The sequence below is a fragment of the Pseudorca crassidens genome, chromosome 19 (assembly GCF_039906515.1).
Source record: "Pseudorca crassidens isolate mPseCra1 chromosome 19, mPseCra1.hap1, whole genome shotgun sequence".
Taxonomy (NCBI): Eukaryota; Metazoa; Chordata; class Mammalia; order Artiodactyla; family Delphinidae; genus Pseudorca; species Pseudorca crassidens.
In genome coordinates this window covers 38,957,619-38,982,908 of record NC_090314.1, presented here as the reverse complement: position 1 = coordinate 38,982,908, position 25,290 = coordinate 38,957,619, and the positions used below count along the sequence as shown (strand labels likewise).

Sequence of the window (25,290 nt, the reverse complement as noted above, 5' to 3'; positions counted from 1 at the left end):
AAGTACCCAGGGGACACAAGGGCTTAAGTCCCCACGCTGAAGGGGCCTGATCAGGTCTCCTCACCTCACTAGTGGGGAGGAGATGCACAGATGGCCTGCATTCAGGTTGTGAAGGCTAGTGTTGGGCAGAAGGGGAGGAGAGCGGTTTACATTGCAGCCGTAAGCCTTTAGGTCAGGGGCAGACAGTCTGGGCTGTGGGTGTGTGAAGCAGGTGGCAGGGAGAGGGTAGAAGGCCTCTTGCCCTGTGGCAGTGACTGTGCAGTGGGTGGTGGGAGGGCGGGAGTGGGGTTGTGGTGGCCTCTGGATGTTTTTAGAGCCTTGGTCTGGAGAACATTCACTCCTGGAGAACAAGAGAGGCACAGGCCTGACTAGAGGCAGGGGATGGGTGACAAGACCCCAGAAGTTTCTCCCAAAAGAGATAATACTCTTTAGAGTTTGCAAAGCACTTTTCATGGAGAACCTCATGTGACCGTCCCTTCAGCCATGAGGCACCTAATAGGGCAGGGACCACTGTTCCCATTCTACAGATGGGAAGACTGAAGGTTCTTCAGAGGGGGCTGCAGCTTGGCCAAGGCCAAAGAGGGAGTGAAGGCTCTACTGCCCTCCCCAGACTGCCTCTCCTAGTTGGGTTTCCCTCCTGCCGTGTGGGAGAGAGGCTCTGTGTCAGCACCTGGGCCATCGAAGGCGTTGCTCAACCCGTCGTTGTGGTCCCCTTGGAAGAAGGTGAGGCGGATGTCAGCGGGGCCTGTGGCCGGGGCCTCCCAGAACTCCAGCGCCGAGACGTTGCTCCACAGCTGGAAGGCGGCGCGCACGGCCCCCCGAACTGCCGGCTCAGGCAGGTGCTGGGGCCAGTTCACCAGGCGGTAGGAGAGATGCCGCTTGTACCATTTGTTGCCTGCCACCCAGAGAGGCCGCATCAGTCACACCTGCTGCAGAGCCTGGGGCTGCTCCCTGCGGACTCTTTTGATGGGGAGATAGGTCCTCCTCCAGGAAGTCCCTGATGTGACGGAGGAACCACAGCCCAAATGGGAAGTCCCCTGTTTGGCTGTGGAGACACTGCTCTCAGACTGACAAGACTACGCTTGTCCTGCACGGTCCCTACTCCAGTGGCTCGACCTGGCGAGGTCCCAGTATGACAGGGGATAAGCAGCCTCTACCCAGGAAGAGTCCCCAACCTGAAGGAGTCTCGGGTCTGGGGCCGTCCTCCCTACAATCTGGGCTGAGCTGGAAAACCGTGCTGCGTCTCTTGCTGGCAGCGAATCCCAGCCCCTGTCTACCGTGTCGGAGTGGAGCCACGGGGGCCACAGCCATGACTGCCCTCTCCCCCTTCCTCCTCTCCACCCCTCACACGCTCCTGCCAGCTCCCTTTCCCGTGCCCTGGGCCTGCTGCTGACCAAAGACCACAAGGCCCATTTATTCGAGGTCCTTCTCTGACCTCTGGCCCTCCCCCTCACTTCCTCAGGGACTCTGCAGAGCTCTGAGGTGAAAACAAATAAGAACAAAGGGTGTGTTTGTCACTGACCGAGAGAGATTTTTCCATCTCCACTTAGTTAAGAGTTCCTATTCCTTTGCCTCAAACTGCAGTTCCTCCCTGAGGCCTGAGACTCTGGCCTCTTGCCCGAGCCCCAGGTCAACCGTGTCCCTCTGCAGCTCGCCTTGCACCCAGGACCAGGGTGCTCAGAAGGTCCAGATCCCAGAGTTTTTCGTGGGCTATTTCTGAGCCCTGTAAGCTCAGGGGCTGAAACTGTGGAAGACTTACAGCTCTGGAGGCAGGACTCCCGTGAGCAGCCGAGAATCATGCTGCCTTTGGGTCTCAGTTTCCCAAATGGACCAGAGTCCCTGGAGCGTGGGTGATGAGTGGGCAGGGCAGGCCTGGCTGTGCTAGGAGGCCAGGCCAGAGGACAGGGCCCCCTCTCCCCTTGGGGGGCAGGTGAAGGTTCAGATCTCCTGCCTTTTTGTCCTGGGGGTACCCTTGCCTGAACCAGGCAGGAGGAGTGTCGTCACGGACGTTTGGCCACCGCCTTATCCATCTCTCTGCTCTAGTTTGCTGAAATTGAGGCCAGGAGGAAGGGCCTCAGAACGAGTGAGTGGCGGGGCTATGCCCTGAGCCCAGGCCCTGACACCAAATCCAGTGCGCCGGCCACTGTACCACACAGATAAGCAGGCCCGTTTGCTAAGACTCAAGGCTTATAAATTTGCCTAAACGTCCCTCCTCTGGGTCAAAGCAGGGGCTCTGCGCAAGCTGAAATTCTCCTGAATTCTCCAGCTGGCAGAAGAGCTGAGCACACTTTCCCTCCCCCTCCATCCTCCATGGAAGTGGGGTTGGGGGTGTCCCTTCTCTCACCCCTTTGGGCCTGGCAGCCACCCAACCCCTCCCAGCCAGTGACCAACCCTCAGGGAGGGAAAAGGGAAGGATTCTAAGGAAGGCAGAGGAGGAAAGCCTGGAGGAAGGCCAGAGGCGCCGCCTGAGGGTTCCCGAGGTACCAATAACACTTCTCATTGAATCGTAAGTTTCACCAGGCACAGGGCAGGCTGGCGCTGGGCTCTTTCACACCCTGCTATGGGTGACCAACTCTCAGACTCTCCCCCACCCCCCACAAAACCTTCAAGCTTCTAGAAAAGTGTGAGGCAGCTCCTTCTGCCTCTTTGCAGCTAGGGAGGCCCCTCACTCCATGGGCAAGAAGTGGGGAGGCTAGGGAGGACAGATAGGACTGGTATTGAGAGACTAATTTTCTTTGAGAGTAGAGCTGGATGGGGGGGGTCCTTGGTGGGGCTGCTGGTGAGAAAGGAACCGCCTGGCCAGCAGCCTGAGCCCTCATCCCTGTCTTCTGTAGGTCTGTGTCCTTGGAGCAGGCTGGTCACTTCAGGCCCCCGTCCCAAACTCCCGACCAGGCAGGGCTGGTTTCCATGGCAACCCTCAGGCCACAGCAGCACCTGGCACTGCAGCCACCACACCCTTGCTCCAAAATTCAAAAGGGAAGAGGGAAGGAAAAGGAGATGGGGAAGGGCAGAGAGCTAGACTCTTGCCTGGGGTCGGGGGGCGTGACCCTGGGATCCTGACTCCCAACAGGCAACTGATACTGTGGAGAGAACGTGGGTTGAAATCCCAGCCCCTTTGCTTACAACCTCGCGTATCAAATTACAGACTCTCTCCAAGCCTCAGTTTCCTTACTTGCAAAGTGGGGTTGGTAAGACTCACCTCCTGGTAAAAGTGAAACAGCAAATGAAAAGGCAGCACAAAGCTGCTTGGCATGTGGTGGGTGCTCAATAAATATCCCTGCTCCTTCGTTTTCCATCCAGATACACCCCCCCTCCCCGCCCCGGGGCTCCCCACCTCCACCAGCTGTGTGAGGGAGCAGGGACCTTGAAGATCAGCCCTGCAGGCAGAGTCCCGAGCTGGTGCTTGGAATGAGGCTGCCAGCTTTAGCAAATGAAAACGTAGAACGCCTAGCTCAATGTGAGTTTCAGATAAACAACAAATACTTTTTGTAGTATAAGTGTGTGAAAACAAAACAGTTACGTTGTTCATCTGAAATTCAAATTTAACTGGGCATCCTGTATTTTATCTGGCAAACCTGGAACCCATCATCGGTATAGCATTGACCCACATAATGGAAAGTCACTGGCCTAGAAATCCACATCCCGTTTTAAGCCCCTACCCACGTTCTGGGTTTTTTCACATCCGGCAATCACACAGTCCTCCCAGTGAAAAGAAGGCTTGGCCATGCTCTGGCTATGTGGCCCTGGGAAAGTTGCTCGAGCTGTTTGTCCCTCATTTTCCCCATCTGTAAATGAGGATACTAATGGTACCCATCTCATTGGGTTGTTATTGGATTAAATGAGTTAATCCATTCAGAACCATGCTTGGCACGATCATAAAGGCTCAGTGTGTATTAACTGTTATTATTACATTTTCTTTCCTAAGGCATAGGAAGTGCTTGGTGCCTGCCAAGCTCGCAGCTCTTTTCTAGGGAATGTCTTCCCACCCAGGAGGGAAAGAATTCAAGCTGCTGTGGTTCATGTTGTGAATAAGAGAGAAATTCTCTGTCTAGTCTGGCCACTGCTGTCTGGACCAGGGGTCAGTGTCAGATAATGAGATGGAGAGGGAGGTGCCTTAGCATGAATTTCCGTCCAAAAGGGATGTTCCAAATTGGACAGTGACAAACGGACTCCATCAGTTCCTCCCTTAGGGCATGAGAAGAAGAGATGCTGCCTGGAGGAAACATCCCTCATGCTCAGCTCATGTCCTGAGTGCCCAGGAAGCATTGTCTCAATTCTCTGGGACACCGACTCTAGGCTGGAAGTGTCGCTATTGAGACTATCCGGGGCTGCCCCAGTTTCCACCATATTCTCACAACAAGCCCTTCCCCTTAGTAATCAGCGCCTCTCCTTTGCAACCTGAACGAGCTGTTTCCGATGAGGAAACAGAGCAAAGTGACATGGCCCGGGTCACACAGCTAAACTCAGAGCTCTGGATCCAGGGACACTGCTCCAGTTCACACCGCTCCCCCATTCTACCTTGTCCTTCCCCTCTGCCATCCAGAAACACTGGGGGATGCAGAACATGTTGACACCAAGGACATCTTGAGCCCAGAGTCTGGACCCCATCGCTCCTCCTTGTTTTATCAGAATGCGGTCATACAGTACTGGGGACCCAGAGTGGCTGGATGTGTAGACACAGTGGAACTGGATTGGCAAGTACCTGGAAACAGACATCCCCCAACAGCTGAGGGGAACAGGTCACAATTTCCTTACGAATTAGCTAAGAAATAAAAAGTGTGCCACTTATTCTGTCCATAATGGGTATTGTCAGCCAGAGTAGTTAATGCAAATTAAAAGAGGCAATGGCCCTAAGCGCTCACAGTAAAATGAATGAGATGAGAACCTGACTGAGCAACCCCATCTTGTTAGGAATCTTGAAAACTGTGAAAACTGAGCAGAGAAAACTAGACTTAGTACAAACAAGATGTTAAAATTACACACAGTTAGGGCTTCCCTGGTGGTGCAGTGGTTAAGAATCCACCTGCCAATGCAGGGGACACAGGTTCGATCCCTGGTCTGGGAAGATCCCACATGCCGCGGAGCAACTAAGCCCGTGGGCCACAACTACTGAACCTGTGCTCTAGAGCCCGTGAGCCACAACTACTGAGCCCACGTGCTGCAACTACTGAAGCCCGCGTGCCTAGAGCCCATGCTCCACAGCAAGAGAAGCCACTGTAATGAGAAGCCCGTGCACCGCAACGAAGAGTAGCCCCTGCTGGCCACAACTAGAGAAAGCCCGCGTGCAGCAACAAAGACCCAATGCAGCCAAAAATAAATAAATTAAAAAAAAATCACACAGAGTTAAACTTGTCATTGATGAAGAATTGACAGAAGAATCAAATCTCCTTCATAAATCGTAGATCTGTAACATCTGATCCTGGAAGATTGGATTTGGACAAAGAAGGAGGAAGTGGAGGAGGGGAAGGGAAGGAAAAACCCAAAACTACACAAGGAAAATCACAATGGCAGAAACTGTAGTGTGAAGATGTCTAGAATAAGCAAATCTGCAGAGTCAGAGAGGAGACTGATTAGCGGTTGCCTGGGGCTGGGAAGAGGGAGAGTGGGAGTGACCGTTTCATTTGGGGCATGGGGTTTCTTCTTGAGGTGATGAAACCGTTCTGGAATTAGATTGTGCTGATGGTTGCCCAATGCCGTGAATATACTAAAAATCACTGAGTCGTACACTTTGAGTAAATTTTACGGTATGTGAATTGTATTTCCATAACGCTGTTAAAAAATGTGCTGTGGTCAAAATAAAACTGATGGATGAATCCCATCTTTGTTGAATAATGCTTTTGAAAAAAACATCGATTCTGATGAAAATGACTTCAGTCAAATATAAAGGAAAATGTTGGCAATGGTTTAACTGCCCTACATAGCAAATTGATCAAGGCATTAAGTGGGTTTGATGGGGTTTGCTCTGGAAAATACTTGCACCATGAAAATTTATCAATTTAGGGACTTCCCTCGTGGTGCAGTGGTTAGAAGTCCGCCTGCCAGTGCAGGGGATATGGGTTCGAGCCCTGGTCCGGGAAGATCCCACATGCCATGGCACAACTAAGCCCGTGCACCACAACTACTGAGCCTACGCTCTAGAGCCCACGAGACACAACTACTGAGCCCCCGTGCTGTAACTACTGAAGCCCGCAGGCCTAGAGCCCATGCTCCACAACAAGAGAAGCCACCACAATGAGAAGCCCGCGTACCACAACAAAGAGAGCTCCTGCTCGCCACAACTAGAGAAAGCCCATGCGCAGCAACGAAGACCCAACGCAGCCAAAAACTAAATAAATAAATATTTTTTTAAATGAAAAAATAAAGAAAAATTAAAAAAAAAGAAAATTCATCAATTTAGGCATAATTCTGACTTAAATATCTGTGTTCACAAAGATGGTCCTTGGGTTGAGAGGTCCTATTCACCCACCCTAGGGGAGCGAGGTTATTCACAGAGCCCAGTCCGAGGATGAGACGTATTTTTCTGGCCATGGGGCTTCAGGACGCTGGGGAATCCCAGCCCAGCTAGATTTTAACAGTGCTCACCTTGCCTGGCAAAGCGTTTCTTTCGCCTCATTTTGGCCCGACGTCCAGTAAATAGGGCACTGACTCTCTTGGTCCAGGCCACCTGGCTGTCGGTATCTGCCACCCCACAGCGGGGCTGCGTCATCTGGCGCAGCGTGGCGGCATCCAGCATCCCGCTCATGGGCAGCTGGGACACCCACTGGAACTCCCTGTTAGGAGGAATTGAGATAAAGGACCACAGTGCAAGGCTGGCTGGTGGGGATGAATGCAGGGAGCTTCCCTGGAGACAGCAGGATGCTGGGGGCAAGGGAGGGAGCAATGGAGTGTGACCCCCTGGGCACACGTGGGAGACCAGCCTTCTAATAGGAGGGAGGAGGTGACCGGAGCTTTGCACTCCAGCACCACCAAGTCCTCCACATCCCTCTGTCTTACCTGATGGCATTGCTGAATCGCGTGGAGGCGGGACTACTGGGGACGGGTTCACTGAGATACCCGTACTTCTCCAGGAATGCCTGGGGGAGAGAGAAAGGTCAGCTTTCCCACGGTGTGGCACCCTTTCCCCTCCCTGGGTCTCCGAGGGCCCGTGTCACATACATCACGCCCAGGCTCATCCCTTTTCCCAACAAGGTCTATGAGCTATAGCAGAAAGAGTCCTGGCATCAAAGTCAGAACCTGGACTCAGTTCCAGGCCAACAACAGATCAGCTGGATATAGTTCTTGGAAGCCAGTGGAAGGAAGTGTGTGACTCACTGCCCATCCCTATCAGCAGTCCTGCCCTTCAGGGGAATGATGCACTCAGCTCCCTGCTTGCACTTCTCACCCATAAACTCCACCAATGGATTAAAAAAATCACCTCGGCTGCTGAATTCTTATAGCGACACACATCGACTCTTCATTTTTACCCCTCCTTGCTGTGTTACCTATCCAGAAATAATTTTCTGTCTTCCTTGTTCTCCTCTTTGCTGTATTTCTTAACTCAGATCAACTCCAATCATAGCTGCTGCGTCAAGGAAAAGGCACAAGTTGGGAATGAAGCCAGACACTAAGAGCCAGGACCGGCAAGCCTCTAAACCTTTGCAAGTATCCCGCCTCCTTTTTGTGGATTTCGTTATATCTGTCTCCAGAGACCTCCACATCCTCTTCTCAATAAAGTCACTTTCCATAAGGAACGCTTATTCTAGACAAACTCTTTCCAAGTCCATTTTATTGTTTTCCTGCGCTAACTTATTAGTATTTCAGCACTATTGTTTTCTTCTTTCCCTTTGCATAGGTACACCATTTGGGGATGCAAAATGGATTAAAGGAGTTCTAGGGACTTAATCTGGAAGACTCTTTACTGCTCAACATAGTGTGGCATCATAGAATAGCCACAGGTCTTGGAATCAAGAATCTGTTCCCAACCATGACCCTGCTGGATGGCCAGAGACAAACTACTTAACCTCTCTGAGCCTCCATTTCTTCACTCACAATGTGAGAACAGAAATAACCCCACAGGATTCTCAGAAGGATTAAATATAGCAATGTACATCTAGCATAGTTGTCTGGTATATAGTAAATGCTCAATAAACAGTTGATCAGGTTGATTTACCTTAGTGGGGAAATTAACAAGAGGCTTTTGGAATGCACCCCATCTATAAGACGGGAAGTGCTTTGAACAAGGCAGTTACACCTCTGTTATTCTAGGTGCTTTATCTCAGACTTGCCTCACCCCAGCCAGGTGCCTGGTTCTCTTCCATGCCTCCTCCCTCTCCCTTGGTGACGATGGACAGAGTGGCTTTCTAAAGGAAGTCAGCGAATTGTTTCCTTAGAAGCAGTTTTGCTGAGTGAGTGACTTGGGAGAGACTGGGTCACAGGCTAACAGGCTGGCCCTCCCTGTGCCTCTCCCCCCAAACCCACCCAGCCCTTATCAGGGACTTGGCTCCCGTTCAGGAACTTGGAAGCCTTGGACAGAGGGGGGAGGACGGGGGAAACTGACTAGCGGCGTCTCCTGTTTCCTGGCTGGGCTGCCGTGCCTGGGACTTTGGCAGGCAAGGTGGGTGGAGGGCAGGATGGGGGTGGAGGCTTTTTTCAGGGGTCCATCAGAGGGGAAGTCCTGGGCTGACCTGTGGGTTTCAAGGCAGAGCTGAATTTCCAGAAGGCAGAGTAAGCAAGTATCCAGGACACCAGCCAAAAGACACCAAAAGAATGAGTAAAAGAAATGTTAAGAATTTGACACTTAATATTTCCATAAAAGCAACGAAGTGCTATAATGGGGGTTATCAGGACTTAAGAACTCCCTTATACTTATTCTATGTTTACTATGCACATATCTTAAAACATTTTTAATTACAGGAAGGGGGCCCTTAATACTGAGTGTCCTGAAGTTCTGTTGAGTGGAGGGAGACCCACATCCCGGGGTGACGAGGAGGCAGGGTTGAGATGCCCTCTGCTCCTGCAGGCCTCCCTAACCCTCTTCTGCTTGCCCATTTGCCGTGCCTGTTTTCCCCTGCGAAGGTTAGAGAAATGCTCATCTGCCTGGGAGAAAGAGCAGGGGTGTAGGGCAGGTGACAGTGTGGCAGAGGGATCCCAGGAGAAGATGCAGGATCGGGAGGGTGTCCTGTGCTCTCTCGGGGGCTCTCCGAGCTCCACCTGGGATCGCCGCTGTCCCCCTTCATGGAAGCCGTGCCCAGGCTGCTCCTCTTTGCCTCACAGTTCAAACATCAGGTTTTCTCTCTGCCCTGTCCTCCACCCATCCTCTCTCCCATGGAGCCCAGGGCTGGAGCTGCATGGAGAGGAAGCTGGAGGGCTGTGCCCCCCAGTGATTCACCTTGCTCAGGTCTGAAAGCTTGCGCCAACCTGCCTCACCCACTCGGTCAGGGCTGGGGCCACTTCCCTGGGGAGTCGCCTCTGCAAAGCCCTGGGGGTGGCTGTGGTGTTTGGGGAAAATGAAGACTGTTCTCCCCAGACCCAGAAAGCTGAGAGGCATCAGAATTCCAGGGGCTCTAGTCCTTCATCCGTCCTGACTTGTCCTGGGAGCGTGTGTAGAGCCCAGCCCGTTCAGTGCCTGAAGGAAGGGGAAATTCTGGTCATTACTGAGCAGGGCTAGACTAGCAATGAGGTGTAGCAAAATGAACCCCGGAGCTCTGAGTCACTAACCCGGCAGGGCAAGAGCCCTGGACTGAGTGTCTTGAGTTTTATTCTTGGTGCTGCTGTGAACTGTGTGTCCTTAAGCAAGTCCTGTGCCTCTCTGGGCCTCAGTTTCCTCTTTTATAAAATGGGGGGGGGTTGGATTAGAGCTAAGATCTACTCCAGCTCCTTCTCTTATTGTAGCCTTGTTTCTGCAACTGATTAGCTATGTGAACTATGGCAAAGCTATAATTTTATATATATATATATATATAAAATTTTATATATATATAAAGCTGTGCCTCAAATATAAAATGGGGGCGGGACTACTGCTTTATGTTTCTCACAGGAGTGTCGTGACAATCCAGCAAGAAGCAGTTCTGGGAAAGCTTTTTGATAGTTGCTCCATTAAAAACGTTATTTTTCCATTTACAGTCACGGAGCCTCATTGCTGGAAGGGACCTTTGGTAGATTAGTCTAGGAGGGGTCAGCTTCCAGTCTCCTGTCCACAGAGTGGCCATGACATCCTCCATATCAAAGAATTGCAGCAGCAAAAAATGAAACCAAGAATGACAGAATTGCAAGCTCATGCAGAAACCGTGTTGCTTCACCTACGATCTATTACTTCTCATATTATGTTTCACTATGATTCCACTCTTTCTGTAGTGACTCTGTGTGATCGTGTTTATCATCTGATACACCTGTGGCATTATTAGCCAAGTCAAGACGCAGGGGATAGCAGCTGATGTTCTGCCTTGCCATGTCCCATAAATAAAAACGTTTTCTGGTAGTCAGGAGCACAGTGAGCTCTTGCCTATTGTAAAGATTTTCGGGGTATCTCACCTTCTTTGAGCTTCACAATTACCTTCCAAGAACATAGGCAGCACACGTATTGTTCTTCCCATTTTAAAGATGAGGAAGGTAAATCTCAAGGGAGTGTAGTGCTTCATACTTGAATCTAAATCCTCTGACACCTAATAAGCAAGTGACTCAGAGGTTTTAAAACCGAAGGAGCAGGGTCCAAGCTGCTCTCACCACTGGGAGATGGCTCTCAAATATAAAAAAGGTAAAACTGGGGGTGTTTCTAGCTGGATCCCTTCTGTCTCCTCCACGAGCAGGCCCAGGGGTGGAGCAGAGGGAAGAACCTGCTCAGGGAGGGGACTCCAAAGAGACTAGGATCACATCTCCCATGACAAGCCACAGGTATTCAACAGCACCCAGGTGTGTTCTTCACAAAGACAAACGTCTGCTTCCAGAAAGTATTGCTTTTGCTCTCTGACTTCTGAAACCTACTGAAGTTCTCAGGGCAGTGGGACAAGCTCCGCCCCTTTCCTTTATTTTGGGCAAAGACCTCCCCTTCCCTTCTGTCTGACTCCCTTCCTCTTCTCCTCCTTTCCCTTGTCCCTGGTCCCATATTCACAAAGTTCTGTCTAGGTATAACTTAGATACCTCTTACTGTAATCCCCGTGCCTTCTTTCATTTTCCATCCTTAAGGAAGTTGGAAAACATTAGCTGGCTAGTCTCCATCCAGATCCCATCTTGTATTTTTTTCTAATGCCAAATAACCAGACTGTATGGACCCATAGTCCTCCCTGGGTGTGGGGCGAAGTTTAAGGCACAAAATAATGTCCTAACCAAGATTGTGTTTAGGAGGAGTTGTCCAACAATCTCTCCCTTCTATGTCCCTGCTTCCACCATCCAGCTTTTCCTATTAATAGATGTCTTGGTTTTCAGACTGGCTTGGCAATTGCTTTTCCATCAACTTGTGGTCCTCTGGGACACTTCAGAGCCTCGTCTGCCCCCTATGAATCACTGAGCTGAGCTCTTGGGAAAGGCTTCCATGCCCGGGCTTCTGGGTTTCTGACTCACACAAAATAAAATGAATGGATCTGTGGTATGAGAAACAGACACTGCACCTGGTGGTGGATACTCCACAGAAGCTCCAGTGTCTCCCTGGAGAAACAAACTACCCAGTTTCCTGTTGCACTGGCACACTGGGAATAGCCGTGCAGTTATGCATGATTACTGAGTGGAGGGCAGGTCCTGGACACATTGCCGGGTTGTGCTAAAGAAGGTCCAGGCAATGCATGGTAGATAGATCTCTCGGGACAGTCTGTGTTGCCCAAGAACAGGATAGGGCCTGGCTGGGAATGGGAGGGGGGCCAGGGTGATGATGTCATTCATTAACTCTCAATCTTGCAACTCAGCAGCGGAGACTGTTCCTGCTCGCGAATGTTGTGAGCAGCTCTAGTTTTCCTAAGTGGGCAACAATGAACTTGTTCACAATGCAGCTTTGTAAGCCGTCAGTCCCCTGCAAGGCAAAGCCCACTCTGGAAAGCCCTCGATTTTATTTCTTCGTGTGCACACAGGGGACACATAGAGCCAGGCATGCAGGGCACAGGAATACACACAGAGACATCCAGATAGATAGACACGGACATAGGTAGATGGAATGTGTACACACATACACACAGAGGCAAAGGCGCACAAACACACCAAAGCTAAAGAATGTTAGTGCTGGAGAGAATCTTAAAAATCATTTAAGAAATTTAACTCCCTTATTTTACAGAAGAGGAATCTGCTGACTGGAGAAGGGAAAAGACAAGCTTAAGATCACACAGCTGTTTTACTATTTCTTTCTTTCCATCTCCTGAACTTTGACCTTTGTCTATGAGCTCAGCAGGACCGCTGTGCTTTGTTGGGGGTCTGGCTCCCTGCACTGCGGTCAGGGAAATGAACCGGAGCAAAGAGCCAGGGTGATCAGGGGGCTCACTTTGTGCAGGTTCCTTTCTGTGGATGGTTGTATTTCCCTAAATGACCCCAACATCTCTCATCCTCATGCTCTCCTTACGATGTGACGTCAGCACTCCTCCCACCAACTGTGGGGTCTGTGTTCCCACCCCTTGACCTGGAGTTTGTGACTCCAGACAGTGGAGTACAGCAGAAGTGAGGCTATGCAACTTCCTAGTCTAAGTCACAAAGAGATACAACTTCTGCATCTCTCATTCTCTTTTCTCTCTCTCTCAGCTCTCAGCTTGGAGACCCAACCACCATGTTTGGAGGCAGGCCAAACTAGCCCACATGCAGAGACCATGTGGATAGGCCCACATGGAGAAGAACTGAGGCCCCCAGCTGACAGCCAGTGTCAACTGCCAGAGAGGTGAGTAAACAGCCTTCAGATGGTTCCATCCCCAGACACTGCAGAGCAGAGACAAGCTGCCTTGATGTGCCCTGTTTGAAATTCTAACCCACAATATCTATGGACATAATACGTGGTTCTTTTACTTCACTGCATTTTGAAGTAATTTTAATGTAGCCATAGTAACTGCAACACCATCTCTTAAGAATTATAGCCCTGTTGTCAAATGCTGAAAATTGTTGTCTTACATATTTTGTCCTGTATTATTGTTCTAGGAGAGCTAGTCACCAAGCCAGGACTTTAATTTGAAGGTCTGTTTTCTAAAATAACAAGAACAACATTGAGAGCAACTTCCTTTGTTAGACTGCTTTCTACATACTAGGTACCATGCTAAGCCTAGAATGTATTTCACATACGTTATCTCATGAAACCACACCCAAATCTTGTAAAATAGGCATTACTAACCCCCATAGCACAGAGAAGAAAACTGAGGCTCAGAGAGGTTAAATAATTTACTGATGGTTTGCACACAGGTCTGCCTGACACTGAAGCCCATGCAATTGACCATATACAGAAACACATATAGACATACCGACACAGACACACAATTTGCATATATATATATATGCATATAGGGACACACCCCCATTACACATTTCCAGAGTTCTTTATGCTTTTAAAATATTCCCTGCTCTCAGAGGTAAAAAAATCCCCTTCCCCCAGTTATGTTAAATAGATGGAAAGAGACTTAATCGGCTAGATATTACATTTCCCAAGCACACCCCAAGATGAAATTCTCTCCATCTGGGGCCACCGCAGGCATGGGCGGCAGAGATAGGGTCTCTGTTCTCTCGCCAAGGATTGCCTGGGACCCAGACCTGGGGGGAGGTGGGATGGAACTCTTAACAAGACTTGGCTTGGTACACAGAAGCCTTCTCCTGGGACCAGGAGGACTCTGCACTTGATGTTGTAAGACTCTAAACTCAGAGAAACAAAGGGATTCCCGAATGTGCAAAAGCAGAGAGCACAGAGCAAGAGACTAGTGCTTGGATGGGAGGGAGTGAAGGAGTTGGAGAGAGGACCCCCTTGTGGAAGCAGGGTCATTTCCAAATATTCCAGAGCAGTAATGGGAAAGGGCTGGTGGAAGGAAGAGTGGTTCAGAGGCAGTCCTCCTCATTTTGCAGGGTTCTTAAATTCAGCATGTCTCTCTCTTCTAGGGGAGGGGAGTGGGGATACTGAGAAGCTCACAACTGGCAGTTTTACAGCAGGAAAGATGCTCTGTTAAGAGTCTCAGGGCAAAGTGCTGGGCTCAGTCATTTAAAACTTATTTGCCTCCCTTCTCCTTAAAATAGTGGTGACCCCAGTTTCTAATCCAGAGAAGAGATAAGAACACAGACAGTGATGTTCCTTTGGGGAAGAAAGAAATGAAACTGGTATATTATTACAATCACCTATATCTAGAAAGTAGACGTTCCAAGTTCACCTCTAACCCCACCTCACAAAAATTCCCCTTGTGCAACCTACACCAAGCAGTTGAGTCCAAAGGAGGAAAATGAAATGGGAAATCTTTAAGGTTCACCTCCACTTCCCCACCCCCTTTTCTCCAGTTCAGTCCTGAAGCACTGTTTAAAGCTCCTTAGAAGCAACTCTTAAGAGTATGCTACTCTTGGGAATTCCCTGGCGGTCCAGTGGTTAGGGCTTTGCGCTCTCACTGCAAGGGGGCATGGCTTCAAACCCTGGTCGGGGAACTAAAACCCCACAAGCCGCACAGCACAGCCAAAAAAAAAAAAAAAAGGGAGAGAGAGAGTGTGTGTGTGCTACTCTCACCCATTTTACAGATGCAGAAAGTTCTGAGCTTGGGCGCTCACTAGCCCCAGCTGGTCAGGGGCAGCACCGCCCCAGGAAGCCAGAGCTGTTCTCTGTGTCCCCGGCCAGGGCCAGACAGCAGTACGCTCTCGCCAGCAATCTGGGAGTCTCCGCAGCGTCCGACACTTGGGGAGGGCGCGTGATGAATGAACTGCTAAGTCTCCCAGACTAGGCGTTGAGGGACAGAGGCTCCCCGCTAAACTGGGGTGTAGGGGTTCCCTCTCCCTCAGTTCTTGCATGTCTATCCTATCTTTTCGCTGCCCCTTCCCCTTGTCCTGGGAAATCAGTGCAGATCCGCCTGCCCGTGTGGTTCCAGCCCTGGCTTGGTGTTCGGGGGTGGGGTAGGGTGATGGGGTGGGAGGGGAGAGAATGCTGCCCCAGGCTCTTTGTGTGCAAGTGCGAAGGGTGAGGAGGACAAGGGAGGGTCACGCCGATGGTCAGCTCAGATGGGGCGGCTGGGTGGCCTGACTGCAAAGTTCGGGCGGGTCTCCAGCACGCGGACCCTCTCCGCCCCCCACACACCGCGTACCTCCGCCTCCCTGCGCAGCTCCTGGCCTACGCGCTGGGCGAGCTGGGCGTCCAGGCCGCCCCACAGCAGCAGCGGCAGGGCGCGCAGCAGGAGGCCGACACGCGCGTACATGTCGCCGCCGCCCCTGCAGCTGGGCGCGGGGCACAGGGCGCGGGGCAGCCGGCCGTCGGTCCTCCGTGCCCGGGCCCCCGCGGATGCTCCAGCTCTGCGCCGGCCCAGCGCCGAGGGGAAGGCTGCAGGGGCTCGCCCGTACCCGGGCTCCGCGCCGGGCAGCTCCTCCGCGGCGCTTCGCCGGGAGCCGGGTCGAGGTCGTCCAGCCCGGTAGTGCCTGCCCGCGGGTCCGCCGGCCCAGGACCTAGAGGCGAGGGAGGGAGGGGAAAGAGAGAGGAGGAGGCGGGACCCCGGCACTCCGGCCCCACCCACACGCGTCGGCTCCTGGAACAAGCGGCGGTGCCAGAGCCTCTTCCGCAGGCTGTGTGGCCTCGCCCCGCGCCAGTCGTCTTGCGAACCCGTCCTCTAGTCCGCCACCTCCCGTCGATCCGGATCTCTGTGGGGAGGACAGGGGAGGAAACGTCTTCTCCTGGCGGTTGTGGCTACCTAAGGCTTCGATGAAGAGGGATTCTGGCCTACCCGAGGGTCATTGATGGTTTCAGCCGGGCTGGCAGGGACCGAGGCCCTGAGGTGTGAGAGAAGGAGCCCTGGGCTGGTGTCAGAAGAATTGAATTTGAGCTCCTGATCTGCTTCTTTGCTAGCCGTGTGAATCCTGTCTCAGCCACCTGCTGGCTGTGTGGTCTTGGGCAAGTCACTCACCCTCTCTGAACCTATTTTTCTCAGCAGTGAATGGGGATAATAGAATACCGACATCAAGTGATAATAGGGAATATTTAATGAGAGAATGCCTGTAAATAACAGCACCGTACCTGGCATCATGCACTCCGCATTTTATATCAGTAAAAGGTAGACAGCAGCTGTGTGACCTTTGGCAAAGAATTTACTTCGAGCGTCAATTTTCTCATCAATGAAATGATAGTGAATAATATTTAGTTTCCAGAGTTGCATGAAGATTGAGAAAATGAGTGTAAAGTGCCTGGCTTTATATATCCCACACAGTCCTAGTAAGGGTGGACAGATGATTTACGTGAAAAGCTTAGTCAAACTCATACTGAGCAAAAGTAAACTGTTTTCATTATCCGCCTTAGTGACTGCAGACGGCTTGCTGTCTCTCTTCCAGGCTCAGTTTGCTAACCTGTAAAAGGCAAATGGCACAATGATACCCACCTGTGGGGGTCGATGTGGGGTTTCGATGAGTTAATGTGTGTAAAGGTAATCTGGAATCTATAAAGCGCTAAGCAAATGTAACGCAGTGTTCTTATCCGAAGTCTTAGGGCCTTAGTAGTGCACAAGATGTTTTTGTGTTGTTAGAGAAAGGCACTACTTGGACAGAGGAATTTTAAAAAGGCGCCTCTTTGATTGGACTTCTCAGAAATAGGCGTTCCTGGGGCGGACTGTTTGGAAATAGGCCACGCTCACCTCACAACTAGCCAATGAAAAGGGGACACTCATTCTGGGCGAACCAATTAGAAACAGGCGCTCGTTTGGGCAGATCAATGAGAAAAAGGCGCCCTTCAAGGGCTCAGACACAATCCGGCAAGGGCTCCGCTGCGGGCAGAGTTGAGGGAGGGTTTCTTTGTAAATTCATGCCCCCTCTCTGCCGGTGCCCTTGTGCACATCTATAGGGAGCATCTCTGCCTGGAATGGAGACGGTGGACAAGGCCTGGGTCTTACCCTCAGAGAGCTTTCAGTGTAGCGGCAGACTGTGACCAAGGTTCTCAGCTAAGGACAGAACAGATGGACACAGCTACAGATTCAGGCAAAGTCCTGCAGTGAGCCTGGGGGAGGGAGATGCTGAAGGGCTGAGCATCGAGAAGGGTTGCTGAATCTAGTACGGTAGCTTGAATATCAGATTGACAACAAATAATTTTTAAGTATAAGTATGTGTCAATGCAATATTTGGGACATACTTATACTAAAAAGTTATTCATCGTTTATCTGAAATTCAGGTTTAACTGGTCATCCTCTGTTTTATCTGGCAATCCTAGAGAGTGCATGTATGTGTGTGGGGGACAGTGTCAGAAGGTTGCAGTTATGACATGGCACATGGTGCCCTTGACTAATAGATGGATTTTGATAGGTCAGATGTGGCTCTGCTTTGGGGCAGGAAGCTCTGAGGAGCACCAGTTGGTAAGGACACCGTGGGCCAAGTTGGAGTCAAACCCAGGTGTGCCAATTTGTTCTCCAGGGAGAATCTTGCCATCCCTTCCTCCAGCACATCCCTGGGGTTTCTCCATTTCAGCTGCACTGGGAGGACAGGGGAAGGCAGGAAGCAGGGGTCCTCTGGAGGGCTGAGTGTCTGGAAGGAGACAGGCTCAGCCACCCAGAGAACTGACCCTGCCTTTCTCTGCATCCGAGGTTAGCCCTGGTCCAGGAACCTGAAAACTAGCACCACTATTGTGTTCGAAAGTTGACTTCCTCTGCTTTCCCTTTGTGTCCTTGGTTGGATTATTTCATCTCATCCTCACCTCTCCCCACTCCATTTCTGCTTTCGAGTGCCTGCAAGAGTTTATGCAGAACAGAGCTTTCTTTGCCCACACACCCACCCTGGGCTTCAACCATACCTCTGTACAGGATATGTCTATTTCCCAAAAAGACAGTGTGTATCCATGGTTAGAATGAGGGGAGCAGGGGGATTCAGTTCCCTGACCGCCTATGAAGCTTACTCATAAGTCCCAGAGCACCAAATTCTGTGATCTTCAGGAATCCTGGGGCCTACCTGCAGCTCCACAACTGACGTGCTGTATGTTTTTACTTTCCAGGACACATCCCGAGCCAAATCACTTTGGATGATGGGAAGGAGGGCTGTTTGCCATTGGCGGGGAGACTGAGCAGGAAAGAGAGATGAGAAAGGCAGGGTAGTTTGTTGGAAAGACATTATCCACAGCAAGGGTATCAGAAGAGTGATGGGAGGAGAACGGCTTTGGAGCAGCAATCCTCAAAGCAAGGTCCAAAGACTGCCCACAACCAAAACAATACTGTGGTGACAAGTCCCTATATTAATCCAATAGGGACTTGTATCTTCCTCTGGTGGGAGTGGGGGTGGAGGTCGGAAGGAGGAATTGGAACAAATAATAATGGTTAATACTTGCTGAGGAATTAACATGCACCAGGTATGTGCTATGTGCTTCACATAAATCATGGTATTGTATCTTTGCAGTTTCCTTATGAGAAAGCTACTATTATAAGCATCCTTATTTTACAGGTGAGGAAATTGAGGGGCATGGATTTGATCCCTAGTCAGAGAACTGAGATCCCGCATGACTCACGGCCAAAAAAAAGAAAAGAAAAGAAAAAGAAAAAGTTCTTACTTAGGGACATACATTAAAGTCGATTGTAGATTTCATTTTTAAAAAATGTGATTCTTGGACACCTGCACTGAATCACCTGGAGACACTTGTTAAAAATTCAGATTCTTGAGTCCCACTCCAGACCTGCTGGATCACTAAATACTAGATACCAATGTTTAAGAGGAGGGACTTCCCTGGTGGTGCAGTGATTAAGAATCCGCCTGCCAATGCAGGGGACATGGGTTCGAGCCTTGGCCCGGGAAGATCCCACGTACTGCGGAGCAACTAAGCCCGCAAGCCGCAACTACTGAAGCCCGTGGGCCTAGAGCCGGTGCTCCGCAGCAAAGACAGGCAAGCCACCACAATGAGAAGCCCGCAACAAAGAGTAGCTCCTGTTCGCTGCAGCTAGAGAAAGCCCGCGGGCAGCAACGAAGACCCAAGGCAGCCAAAGATAAATAAATAAGAAGTAAATACATTTATAAAAAAAATTTAAGAGGAAAATAGCTCTAGGTTTTCCTTTAGGAAACTCTGGCTCTGTCCTTCTCTCCCTCCACATATTGGCTTAGCAGGTTCCTGACCCAACTAGCCGACAGTCCTCTCCATAGCTCCTCTTCAAAGAGAGCTGCTTCCCCGCCCTCCCTCCTCCTGGACTGGGGCTCGGTTTAGATCCACAGTGCCTCCCAGCCCTCCCAGAGTGGACAGAACTTCTGAGGAACTCGTGCCAGGGGCTGGGCAAGTTGCCTGCCCAGGGGAATAGTTGGCAGCTGCCCAGTCATTCGTTCCTGCCTGATAGAAGGCAACAGCTGGCCGTTGAGTCCTCTTCCTGACCAGGACCCCTTGAATCAGTCAGGATGTGTGGACCTGGACAAGGCCCCTCTGGGCCTCAGTTTCTCTCTTCATAATATGAGAAACAATCAGCTTTGTTTCTGCCCCTTCCTTCACCCCAGGAAATGTGCAGAACACAAAGTAGATGTTATCAGAAGGAATTCTGAGCTCTGGAGAAAAGCACTAATGGAATGATCAACGTCTGAAAACCACAATGATAGGAATAATCAGAGGAATAATGAGGATGTGAGATTAGTTTGGGAGGGCTGACGAGGAGGCTTTCTCCAGAGATGCGAGGACTTTAGCTGTGATAATCTGGATTATTATTGACCATAACCTCTGTGCATTTTAAGCTGTGATTCAATTTTGGAAGCCCTAACTTTCTAGCAAACACCTCCACCTCTGGAAGAGAGATCTCCTCTCTCCAGAACAGGTGGATGTGGTCTCATCAGCCTGGGTCACACTCACAAGTATACCTCCCTTTCTACCATCCTGTACATACACACCTGCCATGTTCCTAGGGGACTGGAAGAAGCAAGAAATTTGGAGCAACACAGACCTGCGTTTGAATCTTGCCTTTTTCACACTCTGTTGACCCTTACAAGTCAACTAACCTCTCTGTGTCTGCCATCTAAAATGGGACAATAATAATTCCTGCCTTTTCTACTACCCCGATTTACTATGGGGCGCAAGCTAGACAATTAATTATTGTTCAGTCTTATCAAGTGCTGGGGATTGTGTGCACAGACATAAGCAACTTGCATGTATTCTTCACATGGGTTTCACACTCAAATGCACTCATATCCACACGACATACACAAGCCTGTCCTGCCCCAGGACAATTGCACAAACACCTACCTCATCCCAAACAATGCTTTCTGGCTCAGAGCTGCCCCATCAACCCTAACCCTCATCACAGCTTGCAGGGCGTCAGCCTCTTCTGGTTTGTTTTTTACTCACACCAGGACCCAGGGGACTTGCCAGGAACACAATAAAAGGCTGGCCAATCTGGCCCTGTGCCCCACTTCCCTTCTACATAAAGGCCGTCTAACCTCCAGGCATCTGGCCTGAAAGGCCGGGCCAGGACCTGTTCAGCATCTGTGGCTTTGCTTAAAAGACGTGCTAACAGGAAAGTGTCTGGTTCCTTTCCACCCCAAACAGGAAGTGCCTGAGCAGGTCACTCACAAGGAGCCTCCTCCCGCCCTGCCGCAGCGGAGTGTCAGTCTCATCCCCGTGGGAGGCATGCTCTCTACGAAGGCTGGAGGTGTGGGGCTCCAGGGACCCCTCTGTGGGGTGCGGGTGGGTGATGAGGGCACCTGGCACAGAGCAGGCCTACAGTGTTCAACAAATACTCACCAAACACTTACTCTGTGCCCCATGGGAGACATAGGGAAGTCCTGGATGAGGTTTTTGAGCTTGAGGAGTTTCTAGACAAGTCATGCCATTTTTTTCATCATTTATTTATTCATTCATTTAAGTCCCCCCCACCCCCTTTTTTCAGTGCCTACTGTTTCAGGTGCTATATGAGGCACTGGGGGGTTCAGAGATGAATGATGCAACCCAACTACAGAACAAATTGGTCTCTAAGCAGGTAGGCAAGCCCTGAATTATGTGGTCCAATTGTGAGTTCCACAGGATTTTGAAAGAGGCAAAAGATCACTGGGGGCTGGTTTCTACTGTGGTGGGAGTAATAACCTCTCCCTGCCCTCTACAATCTGTTCTCAAGCTAGCAGCCAGAGTAATCCTGGTAAACTAGCTCAGATCCTATTGGCGCTCTGCTAAATGGCTCCCTCTACTGGTTTCCCTTCTCATTCTGAGTAAATTCACAGTCCTTGCCGTGTCCTACAAGGCCCTACACCAGTGGTGGAAGAGTTGGGAAGCCAAACAGGGTGGAGGCAACTCAGAAATGATCAACAGCGAGAAGACTCTACCAACCATAGGCTGGAGGGATGAAGGAAGGGGTAGGGTTCTGGAGTCCAAGAACCAGGGTCACCAAGTGAAACTGGGTCTCTGGAGAAGATAGGTGCTGCCTGAGACACCTCCTGTGGCAGACAGAGGGGGGTGGGGGAGGAGAAATAACCCTTGATCCTCCCTTTCTTCTACCACCTAATTTCCCACTGAGATGCTCCCTGGCCATTCTAGCTGGAAGCTACTGCCTAAGGGAATCGATGAAATTGAAACCAGCTTGCAGGGGTCAGCTCCCCAAGTGAGGACCCGAGGAATGGATCAGGGGCAAACAGACCCACTACTAAGACCTTCCCAGATGCATTCTGCTAAAGCTGATGTATGAAAAGTACCTGCTGTCTTCCCTAAATACATAGAGTGAGGGTTAAAGTTTGTGGCAGATAATCATCCTCGCAAAAGCCTGGAAGGCAGGAGGGCACAGGAGTCAATCTGGAGTCAGTTTGTGGTAGAGAAGGACCCTTGGGAAAGAAGCCCCAGAACAATGCAGACCTGGGAGTTCTCTGTTTCAAGTCTGGGAGACCACAGACACTGCAAAAAGAATACGGGGCTTGGCCCAAAGGCCTGGTTGTGAGCTCTGTTTCTGTCCCTAGTTGGCTGTGTGAACACGGTAAAGAATTTCACCTCCCCAAGCTTCAGTGTTCAGTGTACAAAATGTGGATAACAGCAATATCTATTTCACAGGGCTGTCCAGATTAAAAGAGATAATGGATATAAAAAACTAAATGTCACTCCTTTGATTAGATTCCTCAGAAGTTCTCTATTGTTTTAAATTTAACATCCAAACTCCTCCACAAGGCACACAAGGATTTTCAAAATGTGGCTTCTGCCTACTTCTTTCACTTATCACCATTCCCCACCCCTGCAACTCCACAGACCAGCCAGACTGAATCACTAAAAACTCCCAGAACCCTCTTCTCTCCCGGTCTCTGCAAATACAGCCCTTGCTGCCTGGAGCATGCTGTTCCCAATATACACTCCCCCGGCTAACTCCTGTTCTTTCTTCAAAGCTCGGTTTAGGAGGCATCTCCTGCAGGAAGACTTCCTTAATAACCCTTCTACCCTTCATGTAGGCTACGTGCTCTTCCTCTGTGTTTTCAGACCACCCTCTGCACCCTCCAATTCTAGCATGTTCAGTAGTTTATTGGAATCATAGGTTTGTATTGTCCCTGTTATGAGAAGGCCCTTCCTGGAGGGCAGGAGCCATCCTGCTTCCTGTTTCTCTATTTCTAGGTCTTCCAGGGCCTGACACCTAGTAGACCTCAGGAGATGGCAGCTGAGTGAAGAATGCATGAATGAACGGTGGTACAAACTTAAGGGGTTGATGATGAGCAACACTTTTTGTATATCCATCTTTTAAAATAGCCTAATTTTAAAAAAATTCAAAAAGAGGAAAAGGGACTTCCCTGGTGGCACAGTGGTTGGGAGTCCGCCTGCTAATGCAGGGGACGTGGGTTCAATCCCTGGTCCAGGAAGATCCCACATGCTGAGGAGCAACTAAGCCCGCATGCCACAACTACTGAGCCTGAGCCCTAGAGCCCGCGTGCCACAACTTCTGAGCCCACGCGCTCAGAGCCTGTGCTCTGCAACAAGAGAAGCCACCACAATGAGAAGCCGGCGATCGGCAACCAAGAGTAGCCCCCGCTGGCCGCAACTAGAGAAAGCCCGTGCGTGGCAACGAAGACCCAACCCCACCAAAAATAATAGAATAAATAAACTAAAAAAAAAAATGAAAAAAAAAAAGAGGAAGAAAAACCTAGAAATCGTGTTCCCTGCTCCCCCCACTGGCAATAACCGAATTCTCTCCTGCCCATCTCCTCCTCTGGGGTTGCCTTCCTCAATATATACACTGAATGGCTAAATTGTTTTTAGTCATGAAAGAATTTCTATTTCTTTAGCCTTGCTTATTTGGACCTGCCTAGAGAGCTCTGTGACCCTCTACCTCTAGAGCTGAGCTCTCATTTACTGCTAGTATAATGAAGAGAGATGACCTCATGCCTCTTTTTCTGACCTGAAGGCAGTAATTCTGAACTTACCACTCCACCTCCAGCCCAGCCTGCCCCTCCTCCTTTTCCCGGTCACAGTGAATGACACCACCACCTGCCCACTTGTCCAGGTGTGAAACTCAGAATTTACCCAGGACTTCTCGCTTCTTTTTTTTTGGACTTCTCACTTCTTTTCCCACCCAAATTGGTCACCAGATCTTGCTCAGTCTACTACCTAAGTATGTCAGGGATCTTCTCACTTACCTCCATCCCCGCAGCCACAACCTAAGTCCAGGCCACTATGATCCCTCACCAGAATTATTGCATTGGTCACCTAATCGGTCTCCCTGCTTTTAGGCACCTCTTATCTCCATATATTCTTCATATTGCAACCTGAAAATGCAAATCTGATCTTTCTTTAAAATCATCTGGCAGGAGTTACCCACTGCCTTCAATAAAGCACAAACTCTAATGTACTTTACAAGGTCTCAGCTCTTTAGCCCCCTAATTTTCTGGCTTCATCTCCTACCACACTCCCCTCCTGGGTAAACTCCAAACATACTGAATCACTTTTTTAAAAAAGTATTTGTTTATTTGGTTGGGCCCGGTCTTAGTTGCCTGCACAGCATCTTCTTTGTCACGTGTTTAGTTGCGGCATGCAGGATCTAATTTCCTGACCAGGAATCGAACCCAGGTCCACCTGCATTGGAAGCGTGGAGTCTTAATCGCTGGACCACCGCGGAAGTCCCAAGTCATTGAAAACACTTTTCCCCACTTAAGAAGTGGTCAGCTTCTGCACATCACCTATGGTTTGTCTCATCAGATGTCACGTCACCCTTGGGGAAAATGTCCTTGTGTGCTCTCTCTGAGCTTTCATAGCCTCACCTCAGACTGGAGAGCTTGAGTCCCCTGTAGGCAGGGCAACAGAATAGTTAGACCCACAGGCAGTGGTGCCTGGTTACCAGGATTCCAATTCCACATTGGCCATTTACCAGTAGTGCGACCCAGGGCAAGTGAATTCTGCCTTCTCGTCTGTAACGTGGGAATAGTATTTCATCAGTCTGCTGTGAGAATTAAACAAGATGATGCAAGGTGCCTGACAATTAGAATTAGCTATTATCCTAGCACCGAAAACTAAAGCTCGACCCCCTACCCTGACACATCCTCAGGGTCCGGTTTGTGTGTGATTTCGTTTTAAGGCACACGTTTGTTCCAGTATCACCTTGTAGTCTATCTGTTACTCGGCAAGTTAGTTACAACAAACCGGGAGGCGACTTGGTCCCGCAGTTAGTCACGACTTTACGGCCCGGAGCTCAGCAACCCCCAACGCCCCCGGTGGCTCAAGCCTTCTGCAGCCCAAGCGGAGCGAACTAGGACATACCATTCGAAATTTCCTTTTCTAACCATATAATCTGCGTTTATAAGGCTCTCCTGTTTCGCTTCCTAACCTCGAATTCTATTAGATCCAATAAAGTGAAAAATAGGACTGTAATCAAGACGTACCCGGTAGGTTCAGTCCCCTCCCCCATCCCGATCGCGGCAGTGGTAAGGCCTCTCCACAATTCCCTCTCAATAATGGTACCGTCCGAGGAGGGGGGAACGGGGATTCTGTAGTCCTCTGGGTTCTGGTCTAGCACAGAGCCACCCCTCGAGCCGTGGCGTTGTGGTACCGCCCGCTGCCCTCTGATTGGCTGCCGAAGTCCCGCATTCGGGGCCAGATCGCCGCGCCGCGTTCAGTACGGCCCCGCTTGGCTCTGGTATTCCTTGTTGTCTGCGGGTTGTGGGGGCTCTGCGCCGCGGCCGTTAGTCATGTCGGGTAGGTGACACTTTCAGCGAGCAGCGGCAGCGGCGAAAAGGGGCCCGGCGGGGTTGGGCCGTCTTCCCGCCCACCGGAGGGCCCCGCGGGAAAGTCTCCGG

The 25,290-nt window shown here is 50.4% G+C and overlaps 2 protein-coding genes across 9 annotated transcripts in view; one reads left to right on the top strand and one right to left on the bottom strand.

The window, feature by feature from the left end:
• MMP28 (matrix metallopeptidase 28) overlaps window positions 1-24,988 on the bottom strand; it is a 33,298-nt gene extending 8,310 nt beyond the window's left edge. For 2 of the 8 annotated variants that reach the window (XM_067717309.1, XM_067717315.1), the window contains exons 1-7: window positions 24,877-24,986; window positions 24,259-24,405; window positions 18,031-18,138; window positions 15,201-15,747; window positions 6,994-7,073; window positions 6,583-6,770; window positions 671-895 (exon numbers count right to left, since the gene is read on the bottom strand). In XM_067717309.1, coding sequence (XP_067573410.1) covers window positions 671-895; window positions 6,583-6,770; window positions 6,994-7,073; window positions 15,201-15,311 — 604 coding nt within the window. In that variant the 5' untranslated portion in view covers window positions 15,312-15,747; window positions 18,031-18,138; window positions 24,259-24,405; window positions 24,877-24,986. Of the gene's footprint in view, window positions 1-670; window positions 896-6,582; window positions 6,771-6,993; window positions 7,074-15,200; window positions 15,748-18,030; window positions 18,139-24,258; window positions 24,438-24,876 lie in introns of all 8 variants that reach the window. The other 6 variants (XM_067717313.1, XM_067717316.1, XM_067717311.1 and 3 more) reach the window with 6 other exon arrangements.
• The window catches only part of TAF15 (TATA-box binding protein associated factor 15), a 29,181-nt gene continuing 28,839 nt past the window's right edge, over window positions 24,949-25,290 (top strand). The window contains 1 exon segment of the mRNA XM_067717308.1: window positions 24,949-25,189. Within this exon segment, the coding sequence (XP_067573409.1) occupies window positions 24,949-25,189 (241 nt within the window).